Source organism: Ambystoma mexicanum, chromosome 3p (assembly GCF_040938575.1).
Source record: "Ambystoma mexicanum isolate Mex_15411 chromosome 3p, UKY_AmexF1_1, whole genome shotgun sequence".
NCBI classification, from domain to species: Eukaryota; Metazoa; Chordata; class Amphibia; order Caudata; family Ambystomatidae; genus Ambystoma; species Ambystoma mexicanum.
In genome coordinates this window covers 124,464,186-124,491,073 of record NC_090925.1, presented here as the reverse complement: position 1 = coordinate 124,491,073, position 26,888 = coordinate 124,464,186, and the positions used below count along the sequence as shown (strand labels likewise).

The window sequence follows — 26,888 nt, the reverse complement described above, 5'->3', positions numbered from 1 at the left end:
TGTAAAGTGCTTCGTTATGTATCTGTATTGTTGTATAACTCTGTAAAGCACACTGTTGCTCTTCTTGAAGCTAGATCTGCGCTCAGTAAATACCATAGTAATAATAACTGTCCCACCCCCTATGCTAGCCGCCATACACTGTGCTTTCACACTCTCCATGCATTGCCACACTCTGTGCGTCGTCTCCCCGTTGCGCCTTCAGTTTTCACTCTCTTTCTCGCACTATTACGCTCTGTGTCAATTAGCCTCTTCTGCACCCTCAATCCATCTTCTCCAACTCTCACTTCTTCTCTAACAACCTTGGTTTTTCTCTTACCCTCCCACTTTCGTCCTTACTTGCTCATATCTCCTGCTCACCATCAATGGTACCCTCTCTCAATGGTTTCCTCCTTTGCACACCTGCAATCCTTCTCGTATCCTACTTTGAAACTTTGCGCTCTCCCCTTGCACAATGGTGCCTATAAATGAAAAGAAAAGCGACGCCAAAACTATTGGCTTTGCCAATGTTTGTTTCTTTTTAATAGGTAATACAAATAACTCATTTTTAATGAGGATTTCCTCTCTTTCGGACCTACTCTGTATACGAATATAACAATGTGTTTTCTTTTTTTCTTTTTTTTTTTTTAAAAAGGTACATTTCTCAAGTTTGGCTAATCAGTTTTTCAAAATTATTTCGGTGTGCACCCATTCTTTGCTAAAGATAGCGGTGTAAAAAATCGAAAATAATCTCAAAGGCAATTTTGGGATTACGTCCAGAAAGTGCGCATTTTGTTGATCTGCGGAAAACCCAGCCCAAAAAATGCCTCATTTGCAACATGATTTTCCTAACTAAATGTGTCAGGAATGTGGGCTGGTGGGATGCTTACCAGATTTGTTTAACATTTATTGCAAATGTTACAAAAGAAAGTGGTTTTTATTATTATTTATTTGTGTTAGTTCATAAGAACTTATACAAAACCATAAAAACATTTCATTTGGCAAAAAGCAACAATTAATATTATTCACCATTATCAGAACCCTCTAAAACATGAGGTACAGATTATAGATAAATGTATATATCTGTCAAAAATGCAAATACAAATAAGACATTAAAACATAAAAGGTTTAGCCGCACATAATATTCAAACGGCAAACCCAACATATACTTATCCAATAAAGTAAACAAAACACATTGGGCTTCATTACAAGTTTGATGGTAGCCTTGCCAGTAAACCGGCAGGCTGCCGCCAAACTTGTGGATTTTTCAGGCCCATGGCAATGGGGAAATACAGGACCATTACAACCCTGACGGACCCTGTATTTCCTCATTGCCATTGTACGGAAACTTTTACCCCCATTCCCATTGAGCATTAGGGCTCAATGAGAATGGGGAGGCCGATGCATCCGACATGCTCTGCTCGTGGGTGCCGTTCTGCCTGCCAGGTCCGACCTGAAAAGGCACCCGCGAACAGAACTCGTAGTTTGCCGGTCCGGTAACTACGGTATCTGCAAGCTTACCGGTACCGTAGTTCCTGGACCGGCAAACTTGTAATGAGGCTTAAATTCTTTGGCTGATTTGTTCCTTCATTTTTTAAGGTGCTTTGAAATTGGTTGCAGAGGCAAAAAGTGAAACGTGCATAGCCTCAGAGTCTGTGTTCGAACAGTATTCCAAAAACTCAATTGTCTTAATAGAATCTAACGGCTCCCAAAATGGCCCAGTGTGCACATGTAGATAGCACCCAGCTCGCTGCATTCAGTGAGAACATGCCGGGCATTTTAGTATATACACCTTGTGTAACCAGTAATGGCAGTCACACATATGGTTGTGTTTTTAGGTAAGTATGCACAGCCCACATACTTATAATTCTGGAGGCAATACAAATGTTCGCAGTTATCAATCCAGTCCCAGCGTTCGGTCTTATTCTTAAACATACTTTTCAAAGTATTGTAACTGGTACCCCTCTCATAATCTGGGGTCCACTCGATACAGGCAAAGCAGTCTTCATGTAACTGCACAAAACTGGCAGGGCCCAGGTGCTCAGACTCGTAGCTACCTGCCAACATGTCAAGCAGTGGGCACAAGGGTTGCATTCGAGATTTAATGTACAGCAGCCCTCTGCGTATCATCAAGGGAGACCAACCCTACTTCCAGGCGAATACATGTCATGGGAGTCGAAGGGGCCAGCTTCAGTATCAACATCCAAGAATTGCCTTCAAGCACATTCAACCATTTCAGGTCCCGCATGGTCAGGGCCTCCAAGCCATATAATATCGTTGGACAAAAGCATCGATTGTAAAGCCTAATGATTCCTTCAATTGAAAAGCCTGCAGTTTACATTGCAAATTGGTTAATCGAGAGAGCCAATTGTCGTGCTTCACTTGGTTTATTTTCTCTGATGTTCTTGTAATCAATCTCCTTTTGCCTTCAGCTCCAGACCCAGGTATGGGTAATGCTCTATGTACTCAATGTTTCCAATTTGAGTGTCCAGGGTAACCCAGTTTATTTTGTGTCCAGCAACAACCATTACTTTAGTTTTGCTCGTGTTAATGCGCACATCGTTGCTCTGAGCATAACATGGCCTGGAAGTTGGCTCGGACTCCCCCTACTGTTCGGTCCGTAAGGACCAGGTCGTCCGCGAAAAGCGTACAAGAAACAGAAGTGGTTCCCAGTTTAACTGGGTAACCAACAGTAGTCAGAACTTGGCAAGTCAGCCAGATAGAAGTTAAGCAATAGGGGACCCAGCACACAACCCTGCTTGACTACCCTGTTCAGCCTCACCATGCACGATAGTGCATCAGCCCCATCTAGTTGCACCCTCGCACCCGTCTCAGTGTCAGTGTGCCGGCCAAGCAGAATTGTAAGCAGCCATTCGGGGCAGGACAGTCCTCTCAATTTCTGCCACAAATAGCACGGTTCACTGAATCAAACGCCGCACTAAAACCGACGTAGATCAGGTACAGGGCTGGGCTGGGCTGCCTCTAGTCACTGCCTCCCTATTCAGTTTGTCCATCAACCTGATGTGAGTGGAATCAGAGCCTAGCGAAACCCTGTTTGCATCGGATCAAGGATGTTTTTCTCGCCGCCCACTTCTACAGAGGCAAATCGTTTACCTAACACGTCTAATGAGGAAAGCAATCTATAGTACCTCCCTGTCTCCCTTCTTGTAGATAGGGAGCAAGATTGCTTCTCTCCAGGACACCGGTAACATCATTTCATTTGACAACGCATTTGGCCCCCGGGGCCCTTGTACTTTTTAACTGAAGTACAGCCAGGTAAATCTCATTTAAACTTATACATTGAGACCAACAACACCTTGTCGTTCCTTCACTTACAAAAATGGGTTGGATCCCTGTTTCCTGCAGGTGGACAAGCCATCTCTGTTCACCAATGGGGTGGACTACTCTTTTGTCGCCCTTTGCAGCCGAGAGCATCCGCCATAGCGTTCTAGGTCTTCTGCTATAAAGTGCGACAAACATCTGTTGCCATCGTACAGTTTTATCAGCAAGTCGGTTCAGCCACAATCTATAAGCTTGTTTTAACTTCATGGTCTGCCTTTCCATTGCACCCAGCTGCGTCTTTGGCCTTCCTAATATTTCTTCTCAGCGCACGCTTTGCATCTCGAATGTTGATGTCAAAAGGATGCGAGTGTTTTACTGAGGTGGTCCCATGACCCACAGCCCCCTAGCCGAGCAAGGGAGAGCGGGCCACAGAGGGGAATCTACTTGGCTTGAAAAGACACCTGGCCGGTGTTCCTCTGGGCCCAACGCATGGAACTTTCTGCATGGTTTACTTCTGCGCCTATCCCACCTCGCCTCCTATGGGGGACTTTTAACATTGCTGAAGAAAGTACAAGCATAGAATGGTCGCTAAAGTTCATGTCACAGACCTTAAGGGACAACTAGCTCCGCACATGCATTGCTTCCCGAAAAAGTAATCCGGAGTACATTTCTTATTTTGCAAGCGTCACGTGGTCTGCCCTGGATAATCACTGGTGGTTCTCCCATTTAAAAGAATCAAGTCCCATTCTTTGATAAAAATTCATCCACAGGGCACCCTTACAGTTCACCCGATTTCTAACCACAGTACTATTTGGTTTTATATTCCTATAATTAGCACACAGGGTTTGGTCTATGCGCCTTGCATTTAGGTCCCCACCCATTAAAATTCCTGCTCTGGGGCAGACAACCAGGATAGAAGTAGAGAATCGATACACTTGTGAGTGCAGTCCAAGCCCTGTTGCCCATTCACCAGAAACACAAACGTCAGAGGGCAAAATATTTTTGTTGTTAGTGTGGAGTTTCGAGGTGTGTGTGTGGAAGGATTGCTTTATGCCAATAATTAGGCTTCCGTATGGTCTACCTTTAGCATCTTTTTCAGCCATTTCTTGAAACAGTGTGCACCCCTCAAATTGTATAGGGAAGGTAAGCCATGTTTCTTGTAGGAATAAGAAGTTGTATTCAACAAAGAAAGGGAGCCCTTTTTCCCTAAATAATGACGGTGGCCCCTGGGGTTCCAGCTGGCAAACTTAGCAATTCATTTACTATCCATTAATTGTTTAACCATTTTTTTTTTTAAAATGGGCATCAAATGTCTTTAACTGATCTTCATTACTTTTGGCGTGCCCGGGGGGAGAGGCTTCACTATAATTGGTTGGCATACGTGAGACGGGCTATCAATCTCGTATCCCAAGTTTCCTAGATCAGCCTGATGGTCATGGATAATACGGGGCAACTTGGGAGCTATGCAATGCACTTGTGCAAAGTTAACTCCATTTTAAATCACTGGTTTAACAAAGCTAAAATTATTAGAGAGCTCTAAGAGATAAAACTTTTTGGCACAACAACATTAGTTTAGCTCCGTTAGTCCAGTTTTCTGCAGAAGTCAATGGCCCTCGGCCAATGGTGAAAACAAGTGGATTTACTTTTTAGATTCCTTGATCCGGTAAACCATGGGTAGGAGTTACTTAAGATTTAAAGGCAGGACCCTCCCGATTGGCGGGCTCCATCACCGTTCTAGCCTTTGTATTTTCCTGTGTAACTTGATAATCGACTTCTTTCTCCAAGGATCTCACATTGTCGTCTCTTATAAGCCAACTGGTCAGTGTAGCAGCATATCTAGACAGGCGCTTTTGGTGCCTAGTCGCTTTCTTTCTAGTCGTAAAGATGGAAAGGTCAGGGTTGGAGACCTCCACCACTTGGCAAACTGGCGATATGTTCGTGTCTAGGTGGCTTTTTTCCCCTGTTTGCTAAGGCCACAATTTCCTCAGGTGCCACTGCTGCCTATGATCCAAAGTAGGTAGCGAGAGCCCCATCCTGCTCTGTACCTCTTCCAGTATAGCACCACAAAGTTTTAATAAAATGCTCACAGCAAAGTGTAGCACCCCCGGCGAAGGCTTAGATATGCCTGATGTGCCTGTGACAGTGCTACTATTTGAACTGTTATGCCGATTCCATTTTCCAGTTGAATCTCCTCCACTGAGATCTGGATATAGATTTGGAGAGGCAGACAAGGGCTGACCCCTCCCTGGGTAGGTCCGAGATTCTGCCCCCCGAACCCTCAAAGGGCTGGCTGTCCTCTCCATTAGAGAATATTTCCTCTATTTCTGCCTCCGTCGGGGCAATTCCCGAACCTCCCATGACAATATCCCTAATGGAATAGCACATTTCTAGCAAGAAGCTGTTGTCAATGTCCCCGAAGTCTGAGGTGGAGTCTCTAATGTTTTGGCCCTGCACAGGATCACTCTCTGCCAGTATGTTTACTGTATTTTACCCACTAGGGGTACTTTTGACTGATTCATAACGTCTGGAGTCCTTGCCCCGTATTTATAGGAGGTACGTACCATTTCCGTGGGTACCTGTGTTCCAACACTATCGCGGGACCCCACTTTTGCATATGGCTTTCTTTTTCACTACATCACCTAGCATAGATCACAGTCACTTGTAACAAAAAGCGGGATTAGGAAATTGCCTGCGGTGTTAGTTCGTCAAGGACTGCAACTACTGGGAAAGGACCCGATCTTGTCTTTACTCTTCAAACGGCTACTGGATATTAGGCAAGATCACCTCAGAACAAAATTCCACTTATATCAATATGGCACTTACAGTAGTCGTAAGCACACAACCCCCCTCCCCCGCCCGTCCCGAGGGTGTTTCAAGCTTGAGTTCAATATGGGTTGGCACGGGAACCCGTTGGCAGTCCCGTTAGCACAAAAAACCGAAAGGAGTACAGAAAATACATGTTCCTCTTGTGTCTGGCAACCTCCACTGGGGCCGGGCTGACCACACCACGCCACTAGCGGAAAGAGCATCCAGCCGTCCCACAGAAATACACTGTGCACACTACACGATCCGTGCTGGTGTGGACATTTCTATCTCCTCCTCCGGCCAGCAGATAAAGAGAGAAAAGGCTTGTTCTGCAGAGCAGCACCTGCAACTCCAATGATCGGAAACACACTGCACAGTGGTTTTTACATGTTCCTAAATAAAGAGTCATGTATCCTTACGTATAGTGTTTTGCTAACACAACTATATGATACAGCCCACAGCAAAGAAACAACATAGCTTTTTAGATTAGCTGAAAGGATATTTAAATACCAAGACTTAAGATAATGTCCTGGAAACTCACCTGAAGTAGCCACTATTAATGCCACTACGATTAAAGCAAAAACCACAGCAACCAGGAGTGGCCAGTGAAACCTTGGTGAACCTGAAAAGAAAAAAAGACCTAAATGAATACAACTCTAGTGAGGGACGGACATCACCACCCACTCTTACTGACATTTCACTGATCAAGTAGCTTATTCCAATCTGCATAAATGGGAGGTGAAATGGCTCTCTACAATTCTCCCCGATAGGCCTGCTCTAGCACCTCGTAGTGCTTATGGTTTACTGCAAACGAGTTCTTGCTTTTACCTCCTGCTAGCCTGCCCTGAAGCAAGAGATGTAAAACTAGAGGGCATGCTTGGTGCTCTACAAACCCCATAACTAAAATGAAGAAAATAAAAATAATCAAATATGAATTATATTTGGAAATGGGCCAATTAGAGTGCAGATGGTAAATACTGCATGGAACGAAAGGGAGCAAATCCACGGGAAGACAAAGGGGGAAGAGAGAGAGAGAGGGAGAGAAGAAAGAGGGGCTGAGAGATAAGAGAGGTGAAGAAGAAAGAGTTGAAAATATAGAGAGGGACAGATAGAGCGTGAGTCACAAAGAGACGGGGGTGCAGTGTGAGAGAGGGAGTAGGAAAGGACACTAGTGTGGGCAGAAGCGAGACTGTCTCCACGAGAGGAGGAATGAAGAGAGCTACAGTGAAAACAGAAGGGGCGTGGCACAGAGGAGTAAAGCTATACAACTGAACCCCTTAGGAAACATGCTTTTCATCTTGTACAATCTATTTGGCATTTCAAAAGGATCCCATCATGTTTTATTGGTCACAGTAACAACCGGCAATGTAGGGGGCATCTGCCTGCACAGGATTAAAAGAGACCCACAAGCAACCAGGAAAAGAAAGGCCACGTGGAAGAAGACGGCCTTTCATAGCACCCAGAAAGGTGTGCTTTCCAGCTCGGGTCTGACCAGGTTCTACTAAAGATTGCGTGGGACCTGTCCACCAGATCTGTGACTGAGCAGCCACGCCATGGAGGGCAAGTACACACAAAGCTTTAAAGGCCATTAGGGCCAGTGTCATTTTTAAACAGAAAGACCAGATTGCATAAAATGGGGATTCGGTGCTGACAGCGGAAACCTCAGCTCCATATCCAGGGTGCAGCAATGCGCACGAGGTAGAACTTCTTCATCAAATGCAATGGAAGATTTATATACACAGCATTGCTGTAGTCCAGAAGTGTGCACACAGACCTGCTCCAATGACTGCAAGTAGGCCGCTGATAAAGTCAGAGCATATATGTAATTGCCACTCTTGGAGCCCATGATCTTGAGTTCGGTTTTGTCGGGTTCTGCCATTGCCAGTTTGCCTCACCCTGACTGGCCTTAGTAGTCACCTCAATAATCTGAGATTTACAGGCCGCCTCTGAGCTGCTTTGGATTAAGACGGAGCGCAACTCAACATATTGACAACAGGTGAACGACACATAGTGAATGGAAAGGTTCAGAACATTGGCCCCTTCAGAATCCCAAAAGAGAATGAGCCTCCTGGCCCCACTTAGGACTCATTGCTTCCTAGAAGCTCCTCCGTCACAGAAACTGTGATCTGCTGCAAATATGCCTTCAAATATCAGTCTGGTCGTGCAGAACATGCAGCAGAGTACCCCGGGATTAATGGCATGAAAGGCCAGGCATGAAATGGAGATTCACTACGTGGTCACATGTGAATCAACTTGGGTTCTGGGCCAGAGATCGACTCGATGGGAAAGAACCCTGGTGAAACCGTCTGGAACCGAAGAAAAAGGTTCAGATGGGCCATAGACAAGATATAAATAGGGTTTCCCGTTTATTTATTTATTTACTCCCGGGGATGTTTTTTCAACAATGTTCAGGAGGTATGTTTATCTGGGTTTTCTTGTGATAAACGAATAACTTTATTCCGGTGTAAACACACAAATATTATTTTATTGTTTCATCGCGTGCATAAGTAGGGTACTATCTCTCATGACCAGCTGCATCTTCTTTGAATTTTCAAAAGAAATCATGGAGACAAAACGGTTTAATGCCATTTCCGCCATGAAGGTACTGATCTAAATGCGTGATCAGATCGTAGTCAACAACTCTGCTTTTAATGGACATTGAATAAAAATGTCTCAATCAGGTCTGCCTTCAGCCACTCTATTCATAAGCACGATGCGTGCCCTTCAGAGAAGTCCTGTTAAAAGCAAGCACTGGCAAATCCAACACTTTTGGCTTGCGCATAAGTATTAGGCATTTGCCAGGCACTACCGTTAGATGCCCAGGTACTCACACCATTTTGTACCTGCTACCATCAATGGGCAGTTAATCCCAGAACAGCAGTGCCTGGCACATGCCTTTCCTGTGCCTACACGAAAGCCCAAAATGTTGGCATTGCCGATACTTATTTTATAATATGTCTGGATAAAAAAACAACTATGTGTATCAACAACTATTACCTCTCTTCTATTAGATTATGTACGAGGTCAGGTATTGTCCCGGGAGGATAGCTCAGCGGCAGCGTGCTCGTCTTGGAAGCAAGACGACACGAAGCAACAACAGGTTCGATCCCCGGGTCCGCGCTTAGAAACCTCTGGGTGTTTAAGCGCGTTATAAATACGTAACTAAGACAAAAAAAAAACAACACAATTACACAACTAAGAAAAACGAACAATTCCTGTAACAGCGCCTCGATGCCTGTGGGCTGTGGGAGCGCTTTATAAATGTTAAATAAATTAAATTAAATTAAAATGGAATGGAATTATGTGACCACAGCAGAGCAAGAACCCAACTACATAAAGCACCAAAACAGCATTCAAACTGCTAAAAATACTGGGAAAAATGACAAGTAGCATTTTAAAAATCTTGTTTTATCTGACTCCGCACATTCCACACTGATTAAATGTATCAACAACGGTAAGAGCTCTTGCCTGCAGTAAACAAGAGACCAACAGGCCGATTCCTGGAAATAATGTGCGCGGAAAAACCAGAGCACGCGTGCAAAAATGTGCGATTCGCAGTGCCACAGAAAAAAAAATCGCAGAATATCGCACAGAAAACAGCGCACATCCATTCATGGAAGCACGGGCACGAGCAAAATGTGGGATGTGCGCTGAAAAAGTGCGCGCCGCATGCTAGGCACAGGTCATCTAACGCTGTGCGATAAAGCCACAGCGAATTCGCACATAGCGCGGCGCACATCCCAAAAGTAGGCGGAAAACGGGGCGTGACACGCGGAATGGGGAACAACTCGTGAAAATGTGGGCGTCACAGGGGAGGTCCAGGAGGCAAGTGCGCGGAACGCCCAGACGCTCGCCTACAACAGGCATTCATGGAATCGAATCGGGTAAAACAGCGCACGGCCAAAGACGCGCACAGGCCCATACCCGTACGCCACAGAAAGCAGGCGGTAGCGTCCCAATACATGTGCGCCAAAATGTGCGCTTAAAAAATACCGTATACACAGCCCAGCGATTGTGCCTGGGGGAGCGTGTGCATGCATTTCAGGGGTGCGCGCGAAGTCATACACGCGTTTTGGCTGGGTGCGTGTATATCAGGGGTGCGCGAGAAGTTTCACACGCTTTTTGGCTGGGTGCGTGTATTCCAGGGGTGCGCGAGAAGTTCTACACGCGTTTTGGCTGGGTGCGTGTATTACAGGGGTGCGCGAGAAGTTTTATACGAGTTTTGGCTGGGTGCGTGTATATCAGGGGTGCGCGAGAAGTTTCACACGCGTTTTGGCTGGGTGCATGTATTCCAGGGGTGCGCGAGAAGTTTTACATGCGTTTTGGCTGGGTGCCTGTATTTCAGGGGTGCGCGAGAAGTTTCACACGCGTTTTGGCTGCGTGCGTGTATATCAGGGGTGCGCGAGAAGTTTCACACGCGTTTTGGCTGGGTGCGTGTATTCCATGGATGCGCGAGAAGTTTTACACGCGTTTTGGCTGGGTGCGTGTATTACAGGGGTGCGCGAGAAGTTTTACACGCGTTTTGGCTGGGTGCGTGTATTACAGGGGTGCGCGAGAAGTTTTACACGCGTGAGGGCTGGGTGCGTGTATTTCAGGGGTGCGCGTGAAGTTCCACACGCGATTGGCCTGGGCGCGTGTATTTCAGGGGTGCGCGTGAAGTTCCACACGCGATTGGCCTGGGCGCTTGTATTTCAGGGGTGCGCGCGAAGTTTTACACGCGATCGGGCCTGGGGGAGCGGGGTACATGTATTCCAGGGGCTCGCGGGTGTTTTTACACGCGATCGGGCCTGGGGGAGTGGGGTACGTGTATTCCAGGGGCTCGGGGGTGTTTTTACACGCGATCGGGCCTGGGGGAGCGGGGTACGTGTATTCCAGGGGCTCGCGGGTGTTTTTACACGCGATCGGGCATGGGGGAGCGGGGTACGTGTATTCCAGGGGCTCGCGGGTGTTTTTACACGCGATCGGTCCTGGGGGAGCGGGGTACGTGTATTCCAGGGGCTCGCGGGTGTTCTTACACGCGATCGGGCCTGGGGGAGCGTGTGCATGTATTCCAGGGGTGCGCGTGAACTGTTTCACGCGATCGGGCCTGGGGGGGGAGCGGGGTACCATTCACCGTCTGCCTTGCGTGTAGAAGAACGCGTAGCCAACACCCGCTGTGAAGTAATAGCGTGTGAACCCCAACGGATGGAAAACACACGCACCGCACGAAAAGCACATACAGAGAAGCCCTGCCAGGGCAACGCCCGTGCGCGAAACTCCACAGACGCGCTTACGCTGTAAGGGCCTTTGGTCCAATGAAATCTCGTACGCGTGCTGACGCGCTTACACGCTAAGGGCCTTTCCTCGAATTACACGCAGACGTGCAGGATTTTCACGTGCCAAATCACTCCGTATCAAGCTGGCCACGCGAAAACACACGGAAGACCACGCTCCTGCCCAGAAGGCCATATTACTGCCCCCAAGAGCCCTGAGCACGCTCCCACCTGCCATCTGCTGCTGCCTGACTGACTGCCTGCTGCCCACATGCCCTGCCATTTGCTGCCTGCACATCAGCCAGGGGTGCAGTTGCTGTGACCACCCCTGCTGGTACCAAAGACTCCCGACTGGAGTACCATCTTGCTCCACAGCCCAGCCCCAGGACCCACTTGCCCACCCACTCCTGCCTCTGGGGTTGCCATGTCGGGCCCACCACCATCTAGCAGCACTGGCAACCCCCAGCCAAAGAGGCAGAGGGGCACCAGCTTCAGTGCCACCGAAGTTGGTGTCCTGGTGGAGCATGTCCTGGGGCATTATGATGCCCTCTTCGGACCAAGACGCGCCGACAGGGAAGGACGGGATAGGATCTGGGCGGACATCGTGACTGCCATCAACGAGGAGGGGGTGGCAGTCCGAAGATTCCATCATGTGAAGAAGCGCTGGGATGATTTGAGGTCCAGGACCCTCATGAAGGCCCGGCGCCTCGTGGAGGGGGGCCGGGGCAGCATCAGTCCCATCCAGCTGAGGGTCCTGGAACGTATAGACCCAGCGCTCCACGCCCAGATCCTTCCGAGGCAGGCCCGTCTGGAGTTGAGCGGTAAGTGGTCAAGCATTGATGTGTGAGACAGGGCATGTTGCAGTGTGCTGGTTGTCTGATACTTGCCTGTATGTGTGACATAGGCCATGTACGTATGTGTGTATGCTGGGACATGATGGTCATGCATGTGAGACCAGTAATGTGTGAACCACATGGTTGGTGCATGTGTCCAACAGCAACACGGGGAGCTCTATGCAGAATGGACACATGAAAGCATGCCAGTCTCTGTTCCTGGACATGGGAGCGGGTGAGGGATGGGTGCTGATGGCATGTACATGTATGGTGTCCATGTCTGTGTGTCTGACCTGCGTGTCTGTGACTTGTAAATGCCATGGATGCATGACACATGTCTGTGAGAATGTTCCGAATCACTGATGCAGCCTAGTTATCCTTGTATCCACGGTGTCTGGGGTGTACGAGTCCAGATGGATGGAACTACGGTGAGGTGTCTGCATGTGATAGGCATGAGCCATGATGCATGTGAGTCTCAAGACAACATTGTATGTTTCAAGAGTCCCTCGGACATGTATGCTAACGTCCATAGCATGCGCCAGGCCTGTTACTGCATGTGTTTTGCCTGCACTGACCCATGTGTTGTGGAGGGACATGTTGGGAGTGATGTATGACAGTGCCACTCATCTGCTATTGCTTCCGGTCTAGGGAACCATTGTACAGTACCCTGATGCTTATGTTCTATGTCTCCCTCTACACAGCGCAAGGTGAAGAAGAGGGCGGATATGGCGCTGTGGAGCCAAGCGGCGGGGATGCCCCCACAGCTGCAGTGGAAGGGGTGGGTGAGCTCCCACAGGGGCTTGCAACGGCGGAACACGGCGTGGAGACATCCAGGTTGGTGGTTTCCACGGAGGAGGAGGAGGCCATCACTGAGCCGCACATGGGGCCTGGTGGGGGCATGGGGCCTGGTGGGGGCATCCCTGCTGGTGCAAGTGGTGCAGTCCAGGGCCAGGGGCATGAGGCAGCACAGGTCGCCGTGGAGGTGCCTGTGCATGTCACTGTCCCTGACACTGTGACTGCACCACCATGCACCAGCAGGGATGCCCCATCCCAGGCGGACACTCTGGCGACCCTCTCCTCTGTGGAGACTATGCGCCAGTCGTGCTCCATGCCGTCTTCCGGCCCCGATGCCACCAGGGCCCCCTGTGGACCTGCCCCGACCAACGCAGCCAGCTCGGTGGGGATCCCATCCCTGCCACAGTCGGGAGTCGTAGGTCCAGCCGGGGTGGACACCCCAGCAACTGCACCCCAGCAGTTGGAGGATGTGCAAGCAGCAGGAGGCAGGGCACAGGCACAGCAGCAGCAGCAGCAGGAAAGTGGGAGCCATGATGGCTCGGGGCCTTCGTCATCGGAGGGGCAGGCATTGGCCGGAGGGCAGGGGGACCCAGGACAGGATGTGTCTTCCGTGTGGCAGCGGTTGGGCCAGTGCATAGATGCGGAGCGGCAGCGGGCGGAAGAGGCGCAGCTCACCATGGTCAGGGCGGAGTTCGCCTTTCGTCGGCCGTTGAGGCGGGCTGAGTGCCTCGAGGCATCTCGCAGGGAGTTGGAGGTGGCCATGGCATCGTCCCTGCGAGACCTCGGGGCCAGGACAGAGTCCCGCCTCCAGGACGTCGACATGGAGTTCGAGGATGCCCTGGCCCACAACATCACGGAGTGAGCCGCAGGACTTGCCCGCTGCCCTTGTAAATAGTTCTTTAGTGTTAAGTTTCCTTTTATTTTTGATTTCTTTTGGTTGCGCTTGGACAATGCACCACATTTTTTTATTTATCTTTTTATTAGGTAGTTTTTGTTAGGTTTCCTTTCCTCAGTTGTGCTCATGGACACTGGATTGTTGTGAATAGTTCTACATTGGAATCTTCCATTTTTTCGTTTTTCATCACCATGGAGGAATGGTTTTCCGTTTCGTTTTATAGTTGCATTTGATTTGTAGGCCTGTGACTTTGGACAACATTTCTTTTGGATTTCTTTGGATTTTGATTTCTGGTTCTTAATTATTTCCCGGCCATCCAGCTTTTCTTTTTTTTATTCCCATAGTTGTTTTTTTTTTATTTGCATTGCTTTCATTTGTGTTTAATACATTTTTACAGTCATACTTCAATGTGTGGTGTTCTCTCATTGGTTTCATGCATGTCAAGATATGGGTTTTCACATTCACTTGCAACCATTGTGTGTGGGTGAGGGCCATGTGTTCATTGACATACTTGCCATTGGGGTTGTATCATGTAGTTGTCTTTACTATGGGGGTGGTTGTAATACTTGGTGGGGTCTTTGTGCTGGGTGGGCTGGCCATAAGGGACATGATTGAGGATCGTCATGTGCTGGGGGAAGGGGCACATTTGTGGGACATGAGTGGGGGCCTGCTGGCAGGTGCCCCACACTGCTGGGGGGTGGGGGTGCTGGTGGACATGAGTGGGGGCCTGCTGGCAGGTGCCCCACACTGCTGGGGGGTGGGGGTGCTGGTGGACATGAGTGGGGGCCTGCTGGCAGGTGCCCCGCACTGCTGGGGGGTGGGGGTGCAGGGGGACATGAGTGAAACATGAGTGGGGGCCTGCTGGCAGGTGCCCCGCACTGCTGGGGGGTGGGGGTGCTGGTGGACATGAGTGGGGGCCTGCTGGCAGGTGCCCCACACTGCTGGGGGGTGGGGGTGCAAGGGGACATGAGTGAAACATGAGTGGGGGCCTGCTGGCAGGTGCCCCGCACTGCTGGGGGGTGGGGGTGCAGGGGGACATGGCCATGGTGTATGGGCTGCCTGCCGGACATGGCAACGGGTGCAGGGTACTCCCCTGTGGTGTGGGCTGCCTGCAGAGGCCGTGGAGGGTGTACAGGGTACACCAGGGGGGACCCACACTGCCAAATCGCGTGTAATACTTCTCGCGCACCCCTCGAATACACGCACACAGCACAAACGCGTGTGATACTTCTCGCGCACCCCTGAAATCCACGCGCCCAGGCCAATCGCGTGTGGAACTTCTCGCGCACCTCTGAAATACACGCGCCCAGGCCAATCGCGTGTGGAACTTCTCGCGCACCCCTGAATTACACGCACATGCTCCCCCAGGCACGATCGCGTGTGAAACCACCCGCGAGCCCCTGAAATACACGCGCCCAGGCCAATCGTGTGTGGAACTTCTCGCGCACCCCTGTTATACACGCACACGCTCCCCCAGGTCGTGTGTGTTACTTCTCGCACTGGATGTAGTAACAAACAGGGTATGTTGTTGAGATAAACAATAGAAGGAGAGCACGGACAAGCCGTTGGATTCCTTTTTTGTGCTACCCCACTTCTCGCACTGGTACAGGGTTGGCGCAGCCCTTTGTGATGGTTTTGCGATCTTGATGGCTTTTCCTTGCGCAAGGGCGTTCTTGGGGGCGTAACTGGCGCTGCTGCAGGGTCGCTGCGATACTCTGCGCCATGGCTTGTTTTGGAGGATTAATCCACAAATACGATGTGCGCTGAAATGGATTTTATCGCACACGGCTGGCGCAGACATTCGCATGGGAACACTCTGCGCCAGCCGCGTGCGATACTTTTGACTGTATTTCCATGAATCGGCCTGTATGTATTAATGGGGAAGGGGCAGTGCGCTCTTAAATTCATAGGAATGCAATACCCCTTAGAAAACATATGCTTCCAGGTTGATCCTGCCAGTTGCATATGCTTGTCTCAAAGATTAAGCCATGCACTTGTAAGTACACACGGCCGGTACAGTGAAACTGCGAATGGCTCATTAAATCAGTTATGGTTCCTTTGATCGCTCGATCAAATATCATTTTTTGGTCACCCTTTAGCCTGGTTATGTTACTATTAGAACAATATAAAATCCGAATGTATTAGCAGGTAACATGATACCTTCATACTACTGTTATATTTTGGATTAATGTCAATATACAGCTCATGCTTGTATGAACTGACTTTACTTTCTGTTTCATGCCTTGCATCTTTATTGTTTTATACTTTATTGTCTATTAGGGGTGAAATATGTGCAAACCCCCCCTGTTTTGTATGATATTTACAAGTTTTCATAAATTGTTTAAAGAAACAAGGACAAGCCACTTAATAAAAGCTTGTCTTGCATAAACTAATGACCTTGTACATGTGGATGATTATTGTTGGTTTTCATGTACTGCTATCTTTGGTAACTGTACAAATTGCGACACCCAAAGATAGGTTACTGTCTTTAAACTTATACTGCAAAAAATATATTGTAGTCAGCTTAGACTTTCCCAGTCAGGACGATCCCCTCTTGTTGTATGCATTTGTTTCCAGCCCTCAGTCCTGAATCTGGTTTGGGCTTTCCCTCCAGTATACCCAGTTTCATTAAGCCAGGTTTCAGCTAAATGTCACTTTTTGTTCCCAGTTTAAATCAAACTTACAATTTTTACATATACATTAAATAATTACTTCCTTCAAGTCATTTCAGAATATAGTTTTACATTGTATCCACCTCTTAGCAAGTCTTTCCTTGGCCTGGTTTTGTTTCATTTGTTCAGTTTTACACAAAAGTCTGGTGGTTTTAAAACGCCGGCTTTCTGATAGTGGTGAGTACCAGTATTGCAACCATTTTTGGGATTAAGAAAATGAATTCCCCACAGTTCTGAGTTGCTTTTTGGCAATCAGCATTGCCATTTCCAATGGTTTCAGGCTACTGTGTGTGTAGCCCAATGGTGGTTTTAGGTAGTGCTCTCTTGTGCTCACAACATAGGCAAAAATGGGTGGCAGCCTATTCTTCATGTTTTCCCTGTGCACTCTCTGGGGAGTTCTGGCCATCATGATGTTTTCCATGCCAGTACTGCACAGTTTTATGGTAGGGCTTGGATGCATGGGTAAAAACATCCTAGAAGCCCCCCCTCTTGCGATGGCCATTCTGTCCTTTCACTGATGGAACTCGCAAGATCTGGGATGTTCGCCTCCTCTTCTTCCAATTCTATAGATGGCACAGTTCAGCATCTTTTCCTCCCTTCAGTCGATCAATCAGTTCTCCTTGCTGGTCTTGATGGGAGGATTGGGCGGTCCCCGGGCCCCTCGGGTCTCTGCTCCCGGTCCCCGGTCGTCCTCCTTGGTCAGTCTCCATGGTTTCATCTCTCCTAGGATGATAAAGCAAAGCAGCAATACACATTCCTAGACATTTCTTCCCCACCATTGATATGGTGGGGTGGCATATACATTTTATAGTCAAAATATTTGCGTTCTTATTTTAACCAAAACAAGATACAATTATAAGACATTTTTTTCCAAATCATAATATTTTAGAGGCTATATGTCGGATATTTTAGGGTTGGAATTGAATTACTCTGGAGCGGTCCCCTCTGGTATTGCAGAGGACTCCTCCAGTTGTTGCAGAGTGTGCCTGGGATGGCAACACTTTAGCTGATTTATATGTACCCACTTGTCTTCCCCCTCTGCCGAACTTCCTTTGGGGATGCAGATCTTGTACGCTACAGGGGAGATCTTGTCTATAATTTCAAACGGTCCCTTCCACGTAGGCAAAACTTTTCGCTGTTTGGCCTGGTTCCTTTGGAAATTGTATAGATAGATCCGGTCCCCCACAGTATATTCCTTCCTGATGGTCTTCAGGTCGTAGTGGGTTTTCATGCTATCAGCTGATCTTTCTAGATTCTGCTGAGCATAGGCAAAAGCATGCTGAAGGTGTTTCCTTAAATTCTCCACATACTCATGAGTTGTGGAGGCATTTATCAGTGTTTGCTCTTGGGTCCTGTAGAGCAGATGCTGGGGAAGCACCATCTTGCGTCCGGTCATCAACTCAAATGGCGACCTTTTAGTTGCAGATGAAGGGGTAGATCTGATGGCCATTAGGACCAGAGGTAATCGGATATCCCAACTTGGCCCAGAATCTGCCACAAACTTTTTTAATATGCTCACAATGGTTTGGTTGTATCTCTCCACTGCTCCAGAAGAAGCTGGCCTGTAAGCAATATGTAACTTCCTTTTGACCCCCAGTATCTCCCACATCTTTGTCATTACTTCACTGGTGAAGTGACTACCTCTGTCTGACTCAATCCTTTGAGGTAGACCAAAACGGGAAAAGATGTGGTTAATCATCAGGGCAGCTGCTGTTTCTGCCTTGCAGTTTGGGGCTGGGAGACATTCCACCCACTTGGTAGACAAGCATGTAACGGTCAACATGTACTTGTTTCCTCTAGACGAGCGAAATACAGGGCCTACAAAGTCGATTTGCAAATCTGACCATGGCAGTGTCATCCCCCTCTTTTGGAGAGGTGCACGGTGCGTGAGGGATGATGGCTGAAATTGTGCACACACAAGACACCCCTTCAAGTATTGGTCGAGATCCTGCCCCATGTGTGACCAGTATGCAACCTCTCTTAAGATTTCCAGTGTTGTGTGAAAACCCCTATGACCGGCGGTGGCCGCATCATGGGCGTGACTTAACATCAGGCTTCGGAATGAGGTAGGAACCACCCACTGATCGTGGCCAGCTTTGGATTTCCTTACCAGCAAACCGTCTTGGATTCAGAACATTTTTGGACATTTTATCAACACTCTTAGGTCCTCTTTCCCAATGTAATCAGTATCCTTCAGGGGAAAGTTCTCAGGGTCCTCAAGGTGTTGGTAAAACTTACCAATGATTGGATCCCCCTTCTGAGCTGTAATTAAATCAGCATCAGGGGTCTCCTTACTCCATTGGGCAGTTGAAAGATCATTGTGAGCATTTGTCTGGGACCTGGTGATAGCAGTGACCTGGATTTCCCCCAACAGGGACTCTATTTCGATTAGATCCCCTTGGATGGCCGTGGTTTTGGCCAGCTGATCAGCTAAGTCATTTCCAGTTTTGTCTGGTCCCTCTACTTTGGAATGACCCTTGATCTTCTTCCAGTAGATGGTCATCCCATTCGAGGTAACCAGATCATCAATGTTTTGGATTAACTTCCCATGTTTCAGGGGTTTGTTATTAGCACATAACATGCCTCTGGTTTTCCAATTAACCAGGTGCCCCACAAACCCGTTCCGTACATAATCCGAATCTGTGATTATGACCAGTTCGTGGAGTTAATGTTGGACAGCAGTGAGGATGGCCTGATGCACAGCCATCAATTCTGCCACCTGACTACTTCGGGGACCAATTTTGTATCCAGCAGAGGGTTCTGGGGACTCATTCACCCATGCATTCCCTACGCCGGCCACCAGTTCTTTCTCCCCGTTGTTGTCAACATGGTACGAACATCCATCCACATAGACAGTGGGCATTCCCTCACACTTGTCTTCTTCAAAGACTTTGTGTGGGGAATTAAGGTATGCCTCCATGTTGTCCTTGATTTTTAGACTTCCGTCCTCAAGACAGTTTTCTCTGGCACAATCATGCAAGTCAGCCAGACCTTGCGCGAGGGGACTCTTCTTGTTTTGGCCAATCTGACCTCCACAAGAAAGCCTTGCATTGACAGAATCCAGGAAGTAATTTGGGAATTACTCACATTTCCGGCCCGGATTCTGTCACTTTGGAGATATTGCAGAGGCTGGTGTGGAGTCTCCACTATGATGTGTTCCCCCTGGATAAACGGGCGGTAATTCTTCAATGCCCACACCGTTGCCAGGAGTGCCTTCTCACAATCGTTGAATTTTTCTTCCACAGAGGATAAAGTTTTGCTCACATAGATTACTTTATTGACCTTGTCATGCTTTTGGTATAATACTGCCGTCAAGCATGTATTAGAGAACCCTGTCTCCAGGAAGAACTCCTTGTTTCTGACAGGGTAAGCTAGGCAAGGCGCTTGTGAGAGGCTTCTTTTGAGTTGTCTTACTGCCTCGGATTGTTCTGGACCCCATTCCCACTTGACCCCCCCCTTCAGGAGATGAATCAGGGGTCTGGTGATCTCTGCGTAGCCCTCAATGAACTTTCTGCTGTATTTAGTCAGTCCAAGGAGGCTCACTAGTTCCCGCAGAGTGGTGGGGTCTTTCAGTTTCTGAAGTGCTTCCACTTTCTTTTCCTGGGGACAGAGACCCTGAGGAGTAATCTCATGACCCAAGAAATTAACACGGGTTCTGCACCACTGTGCTTTCTGAAAGGAAAGTTTTGCTCCGACGGCCCTCAACTGCGTCAGAACATAACGGTACTCCGCTATGTGTTCCTCCACAGATGAACTTTTGATGAGGACATCATCTACATAAGCCAGGTTACCCCTCGCACCCAGGTCGGGCATGGCCTTATGTAAGAAAATGTTGAATTCATTGCCGGAGTTGAGGTATCCGAAGGGAGTCCGGGTCCAGGTGTACTGCTGGCCCCCAAAGGTAAAAGTCAGTTTGTATTGGTCCTCCCTACTGACAGGCACGGTCCAGTATCCATTGGTCAGGTCTATTGCAGTGAATACTTGTGACCCTTGAATCTGGGCCAGCCCTTGGTCAATGTAGGGCAGAGGCCATCGGGAAGTATGGATCCGTTTGTTGAGCTCCCTAAGGTCGGCGCAGAGTCTCCACTGGCCGTTTGGCTTCAATATTCCCAGCACCGGATTATTGAAGGTGCTGTGTACTGGACGGATTATTCCCCGGGACTCAAGGTTCTTAATTATTTCAGTAAGGGACTCCATGGATGCAAGAGGCAAACGATATTGCTTCACAAACACTGGAGTCATTCCAGGGTCCGTGGGAATTGTTGTGGTGTGGATGTCGGTGCGACCACAGTCATATGAGTCTACCGCAAAGAGATCTTGGAAATCCAAGAAAACTTGTTTCAACTTTTGCTTCTGTTCCAGAGTGTCACAGGCATCAGCTAGGTTGACTCTCTCTTCAACCATCTGCCTGAAGCCTGGAAAGACTTCTGGTTTTGCTATCTCAGCGGCCTCCTCCAGCTGGGTGGAGAAGTCCCTGGTCAGAGTGCTGATTTGGACCGGAGGCTTCAGGTGGGAAAGGCAGCCCTCATGGACCTGGAAAATCACCTCATCCCCTCTGAAGTCACAAGTCACATCTTCCTTACCATAAGGGCAAGAAGTGTACACCAGGAAGTTCCCCCCATGCCGGGTGAAAATCCTGTCTGGTGTTGTATTGTCCTTACTGTCACTGTCAAAACAGTCCTTAGGGATCGGTCCTAACAGTTCATTTCCTAAATAAATGGAAAAATGTTGGTCATCAACCGCCATTCCAATAATGGTGCCTGCGGCTAGAGTAATACTCTTTAAGTCGCTGTTATCCACCTCTATTGGAATGGTGTCATGTTCTATGTTGACTAATGGTGTTGGGTTTACCCCCAACCCTTGCTGTTGGAGAGAAGCCTTTAGATGTATATACGCATTAGGGTTTTTCAATTTTTGTCCTCTTTTAACTTTCACTTCCAGGGAGAACTGTCGGGTCCTTTCTGGGATGGTGACTTCCTCTTTAATCTGAATTTAAACTGCATAAGGTAGCAATTGAGCTGACCTAAATGCTTTTTCTGAATCATCAAAGCCCATGGGATTATCTGCTAATCGGGACCAAGCTTTGAAGTTTATGAGGTCCAAACTAATGGCAAAGCGATTGAGAATGTCACTGCCTAAGTAAAAGGCGGCAGTGACGACTCGCACGACCCAAAAATTATGTACTATGCTCTTGTTGCCAATGGAGATTTTGAGCATACACCTGCTTGGCAGGAGATGTTTTGAATTGGGTGCTTCCAGGTCCATTTCACATTTGTCTATCAGTTTGAATGTGGGAATGGCTGGATCTTTTGGGAGTTGGCGAAACATGGCTTCGCTGATGAAGCTCTTACCGTTGCTCACACACACTCGAGCGAGAACAGAGTCCTTCCCCTCATTTAACTGAACAGGGATGAACAACTGCTCTCCAATTTGCTGAATATCAGCCAGGCTATGAGCTGATTTCACATCTTTCTGGACTATAGGAGTGGGAGTTTCTGATTGTGGACTAGTAAAGAATTTCAGGGTGTTTCCTTCCAGTGTGGAATACCACCTTAAACTGGAAGGAAGGTTGATTTTCAGAAATAGAGAGGACCCCCCATCACCAGTCTGTTGTCCTACTGGTATTACTGTCACGTCTGGAATTTGGTTGTTCTGGAAGTGAAATTCTACTTGGTCCAATTTTTGTTCAACCATGTGGCAGGTGCCATTTAAACTAACATGATTGACACTCTGTTTTAATTTTATCGGTCGGCTAGTCTGGGTCCAGAGGACCTTGTTTACGCAATCTATTAGGGGTGACAACCTTCTCAGGAGGTCATTCCCTAGTAAACAAGGGGTGCCCTCTGGAGTCACTACTATGACCGGGTGTTTCACCTTGTGTCGCCCAATTTTGATGTCCAAATCTGCAGTCCCCTCGACCGGAATTTCCTTCCCGTCAAAGTTCTGCAATTGTCCAGGAAGAGAGGTGAGAGGAATACGGTAATTATCCCCCCCTTCCTGCATTTAGTTCATCAAAGGCCCTTTTGGACAGAAGGGTAGCTTGGGATCCAGTGTCCACCAGTGCCAAAATTGTACCCTGCCCCTGTACTTGTACCGGGGCATAATATCTTCCCTCCTTCTCCTCAAGGGGGCACAGATAATGCACATTTTTTGGACAACTGGTGGGCTAACTTTCTGGTTTTGGACATCGCTAGCGAAGAGATTTGGGCTGAATTCTGTGGATAGCCTGGGGAATCTGAAAGAAAAAGTTGGCAACTGGAAATGGTTTCGGGTTCTGGGCCGCCCCTTCCCCTTTTTGGAGGCAGTCACCAGGATGGGTTTGACCCTTGGGATTTTGGTATTGTCGGTTCTGGGATGAGATGATGGGCGGCGGTAGCTCAGTCTCCACATCTCCCCAGTCTGAATTGGCATCCCTGGGGACCCATTTTTCCTTGGGAGGAGTTCCCCCATCTCTGAAGGAGAAGATCCTTTTCCCAGGATCTACTGAGGATCCCTCTCCCTCAAATTGGAAGACCTGTACCTCCTCCACAAAGTGGGTCTGTTTGGGACCTTTGTTTCTCCTACCCCCCCTCTGCTCCTTGGGAGGCAGGCTTTCAGGGGCAGGAGATTTTGTTTTCGGTTCCTGGTTTTCCAGGGGCTGTTTTCAAGTTGGGAAGGAAGCTTCCTCCAAGGCTTTACACCCCCCTTACCCTTGGGCCTCCTCCCTGGGACCCGGTGGGTTATCGGGGTGCTGCCCCCGTCATTGTTCTGGAGCACCAGGTCCAGAGTTTGGGGCATTCTGCAGTGGCATGCTCATCTGAGGGTTCTGTTGAGCCCTCAGTATGTGACCCAGATCCCGTGCCATATTTTGGACCTGGCGCTCAAGTTGTGAAACCCGCTCAGGCTGATACGGGGCTCTATTTTCTCCCCGGGGCTGATCCCGGGAAGGGTAGCTATCCCTTCTCTGGTAGTACCCCTGGTTGGGAAGATTTTGGTACCCCTCCACCCTTGGCCTCCCCTCTCCCGGATTAGGTTGTCTGGGCTCAGGAAATTGGGGAAAGAAGGATGGATGATTTTGGGGCTGGAAATTGGGTGGATACCTGGGGAAAAAGTTCTGCCCAGGATTTGGAGAATTTCTGCCCTCCTGTGGGAAGTTGGGAGGGAAGTTCCCTGGGTTAGGTGCTTGGCTGGATCCCCCCCCCCTTGTGCTGGAGGAGTCCACACATAACCCAGGATGGGTCGGTTTCCCTTGTAGCGGGGACTCACATAATCAGGGGAGCGAGGGACCCCATTTGTGGGACTACCTACTCGACTCCCTGTCTGTGACTGGCCCGAGGGCCTTCTGGGCTGTGAATTATTTGGTGCAGGCAGGTTTTTAGGCCCCCCCCCATCTCCAAATCTAAAACGGGGGTGACCTTTACCTCTGCCACCTTGGCAGCAGCAGGGGTGCTGTTGGTTTTGGGTTTTTTCTGTGCATTATTTTTATTTTCAATGGGCTTCTGCACCTCATAGATCCGGGTAGCCTGTTCAATGACCCAGTCTAAAGATCTTTTCTCATGAAAATCTCTCACGAGCTGGGTCATTATGTTTTTGGGTAAGGCATGGAAAAACGTATTGATAAATTCTCTGCTATCCGTGCGCACCCTTCTGGTGGTCTGCGCAAAAGCACGCTTTAATTCTTGCACAAACTCTTGTGGGGCCTGATCCTCCCCACATTGCAAATTGTAGGCTGCCTTGCGAGCCTCTTGAGGATTTCTGTGCACAGAAAAATGTTTCAAGATGGCCGCCCTCTATGTGGACCACCTTGAATGGTTTTGATCCTCCAGCCCCACAAAGAAACTGGAGTATTCTGGTGAGAAGGTCCACTTTACATATTGAATACAGCTTTGGCTGTCCTTCAAATGGAAAGTCTCCATCATTTGCTCATAGAGCTCCAAGTGTTCCCAAACAGAATACTTGGCGTTCTTATGATAAGGCGTGATGGCACTCCTTATTGCCTTTATTTGTTTCAATGGGTCCTTAAGCAAGGCCCTTTTTGCCTTATTGGCCTTTTTGGTTCGGGTAACCCTGGTCCATTCATCCTCTGACTCAGAAGCACTGCTCCCAGAGGTGCCCGTCTGATCTTCCAGGTTTTCCCGGATTCTGCGAGGCTGGGAATGGCTGGCAGAATGTGGGGACCTGGTCTCCTGTGTCCTCTAATGCTCAGAGGAGTCTTCAGATCCCTCCTTGCTGCCTGGATTTGATGGGTACCCCCCCCCCCCACTGACCTAACTGGGCAGAGGTTTTCAGGATGCCCTTAATGGGCCTACTCTCCTGGGGTTCCCCACTAAATTGCACTGTGCTTGAGTGCCCATACCCGGATGCCCGCCCCTCCATTCCTGGGTGGTACTGGCCTATGAGCCCCATACTTTTGGCTGGATAGTAATCTGCCATTCCTGTGGCTCTGTGCTCATGCGCGCCAGGGGACATGGGGGTGGCAGAGTCCAGGGACTGGGAGAGATGAAGGCCTCTGGTACTAGGGCTCCTGAGGTTATGCTCAGGAGTTTCTCTTTCCCAGCGAACCTCATCTCTATCCGCCCCTGTTCCCTGTTGCAATGCAAGAGCCTGCACTTTCAGTTCCTCAGTTAAGGCCTTACTAGAAACTATCAGTCTGTCCTGCATGGCTACCTGTTGCTGGAGCCTATCATTGTGCTGACAGACAGCCTCATTTTCTCTCTGTGCCTCCTGATTGGTCCTGGAGTACTGGACCAGTCTCTGCTGCAGGAGGGTTACCTCCTCAGTCCCATCCCTACTGGCCTGCTCCTTTCTTGCCAGAGCCTCCTCCACCCTCCTGGTGTGATCTAGCAAGCCCTGGTGCTCTTTCTGGAGGTCACCCAGCCCCTGGAGGGCCAAGTGATTTTCTTCAATGTTTCTTTTTAAATGGCAGACTTCCTGGCCTAAGGTATCCCTTTCCTGACCAAGAGCCTGCATTTGTGACGCCAGGTCGTCCCTCTGCCTTTGAAAGGCACCAGCTTTCTGGCGTTCTTCATCTAACTCTGCCTGGGTATTCAGGTCTTTCAAAATCAATTTATTGCTTTCCTCTTTCTCTCTGTCTAGTTGGATTTGCACGGTGGCTACCTGCTCTGTGCATGCCCTGTTGAAATTGATCGGTTGCTCCAGCTTTTTCTGGCTCTGCAGTAATGAGGCCAAACTGTCTTGGTGCTCCTTCTGCAAAGCCAGAATTCTGGTATCCTGGTCTGTCTTTTCCTGTTGCAGTATATCCATGTCCTCTTTTATTTTAATGATATACTGCCTACTATCATTTTCTGACTCCTGGCTCCTCTGCAGCCTCTGCTCAGAAGAGACCAGGTCAGATTGGGCCTTTTCTAACGCCATCGGTTGCCTATTTGACAGATCTTGGCCTTCAGCACATTTGTCCGGCATGGTTCCCATATATAGATACAAATATGCCGCTATCCTAACCATCTTGTCGTGTTCATCTTTAACTTTAGGAGTCATGTATAATTCACTCAGGGCCACATGTAATGGACCCTGATCTCTCCATATATCTGACCCTGTTTCAGTGACCAGTTGCGCGATTGCCTGCAACCAGACCGTTTGGTCCTGATGAGTCCACTCACCTCTCACAAATAGCTTACGTAAGAAGTGCTCTCTGGCTATTTTCATATCTACCAAGGTCGTCATTCTGGAATATGAGTTCCTTCCTGATTTATAGAAGTTTGTATTTTATTTTGCAAAACAGACCGTTTCCTTAGAGCGTTCCTTTGAGGGATGCTTTCACAGTGTAAAACAGCGTGGTGATCTAACCGATATGTGTATCTGGTCAGTTGGCACACTGTATTAATATGCACAAGTGGTAAATCTAACCCAGAATATCCCGGCTCCGAGCCCCCACTTTTGTAAGCGATATTCAATCAACACTACAGCTAAGTCAATGCCTAATCTGGGATGCTGAGGAAAACCCTTATTGATGTATTTTTATGTCCAGTTCAGTACTCTGGATGACAACCCTTGTATAACACCCCCCTCTTAGAATCCCCTGACCCCACTGAGCCAAGAAGTAGGTTTGTTTTGCAAATTAAAATGTTTATTTGAAAATGTAAACAATATATATATATATCACACTTCTATAAATAAATTGATAATGGATATTACACTTGTGAATATGAGCAGTAATCAGCAAGAGGTAACTTATGAATAGGAACAGAAGAATAAGGTGGGAAAGAATGCTTTATATGGTTCAAGGAAACGCAATGATGAATGAAATGCAGTACAGAAGATAACTTGATTTGGCTTCAACAAAAGACAATGTAATCACTTTTCCTTGACAATTCACTCCCCCCATGCAATGTAAGAAATGGAAGGAGAGCACACAGTCTTCAAGAATCCCAACAAAATG

General features: G+C 48.4%; 1 protein-coding gene across 4 annotated transcripts in view; it reads right to left on the bottom strand.

Annotated features, from left to right (window-relative positions):
* LOC138580154 (C-type lectin domain family 2 member B-like) overlaps positions 1 to 26,888 on the bottom strand; it is a 401,198-nt gene that overhangs the window by 222,546 nt on the left and 151,764 nt on the right. For 3 of the 4 annotated variants that reach the window (XM_069650479.1, XM_069650480.1, XM_069650481.1), the window contains one exon: positions 6,605 to 6,685. The exons of the other annotated variant lie outside the window; for it this stretch is intronic. In XM_069650479.1, coding sequence (XP_069506580.1) covers positions 6,605 to 6,685 — 81 coding nt within the window. The remainder of the gene's footprint in view (positions 1 to 6,604; positions 6,686 to 26,888) is intronic. 4 annotated transcript variants of the gene reach the window in all.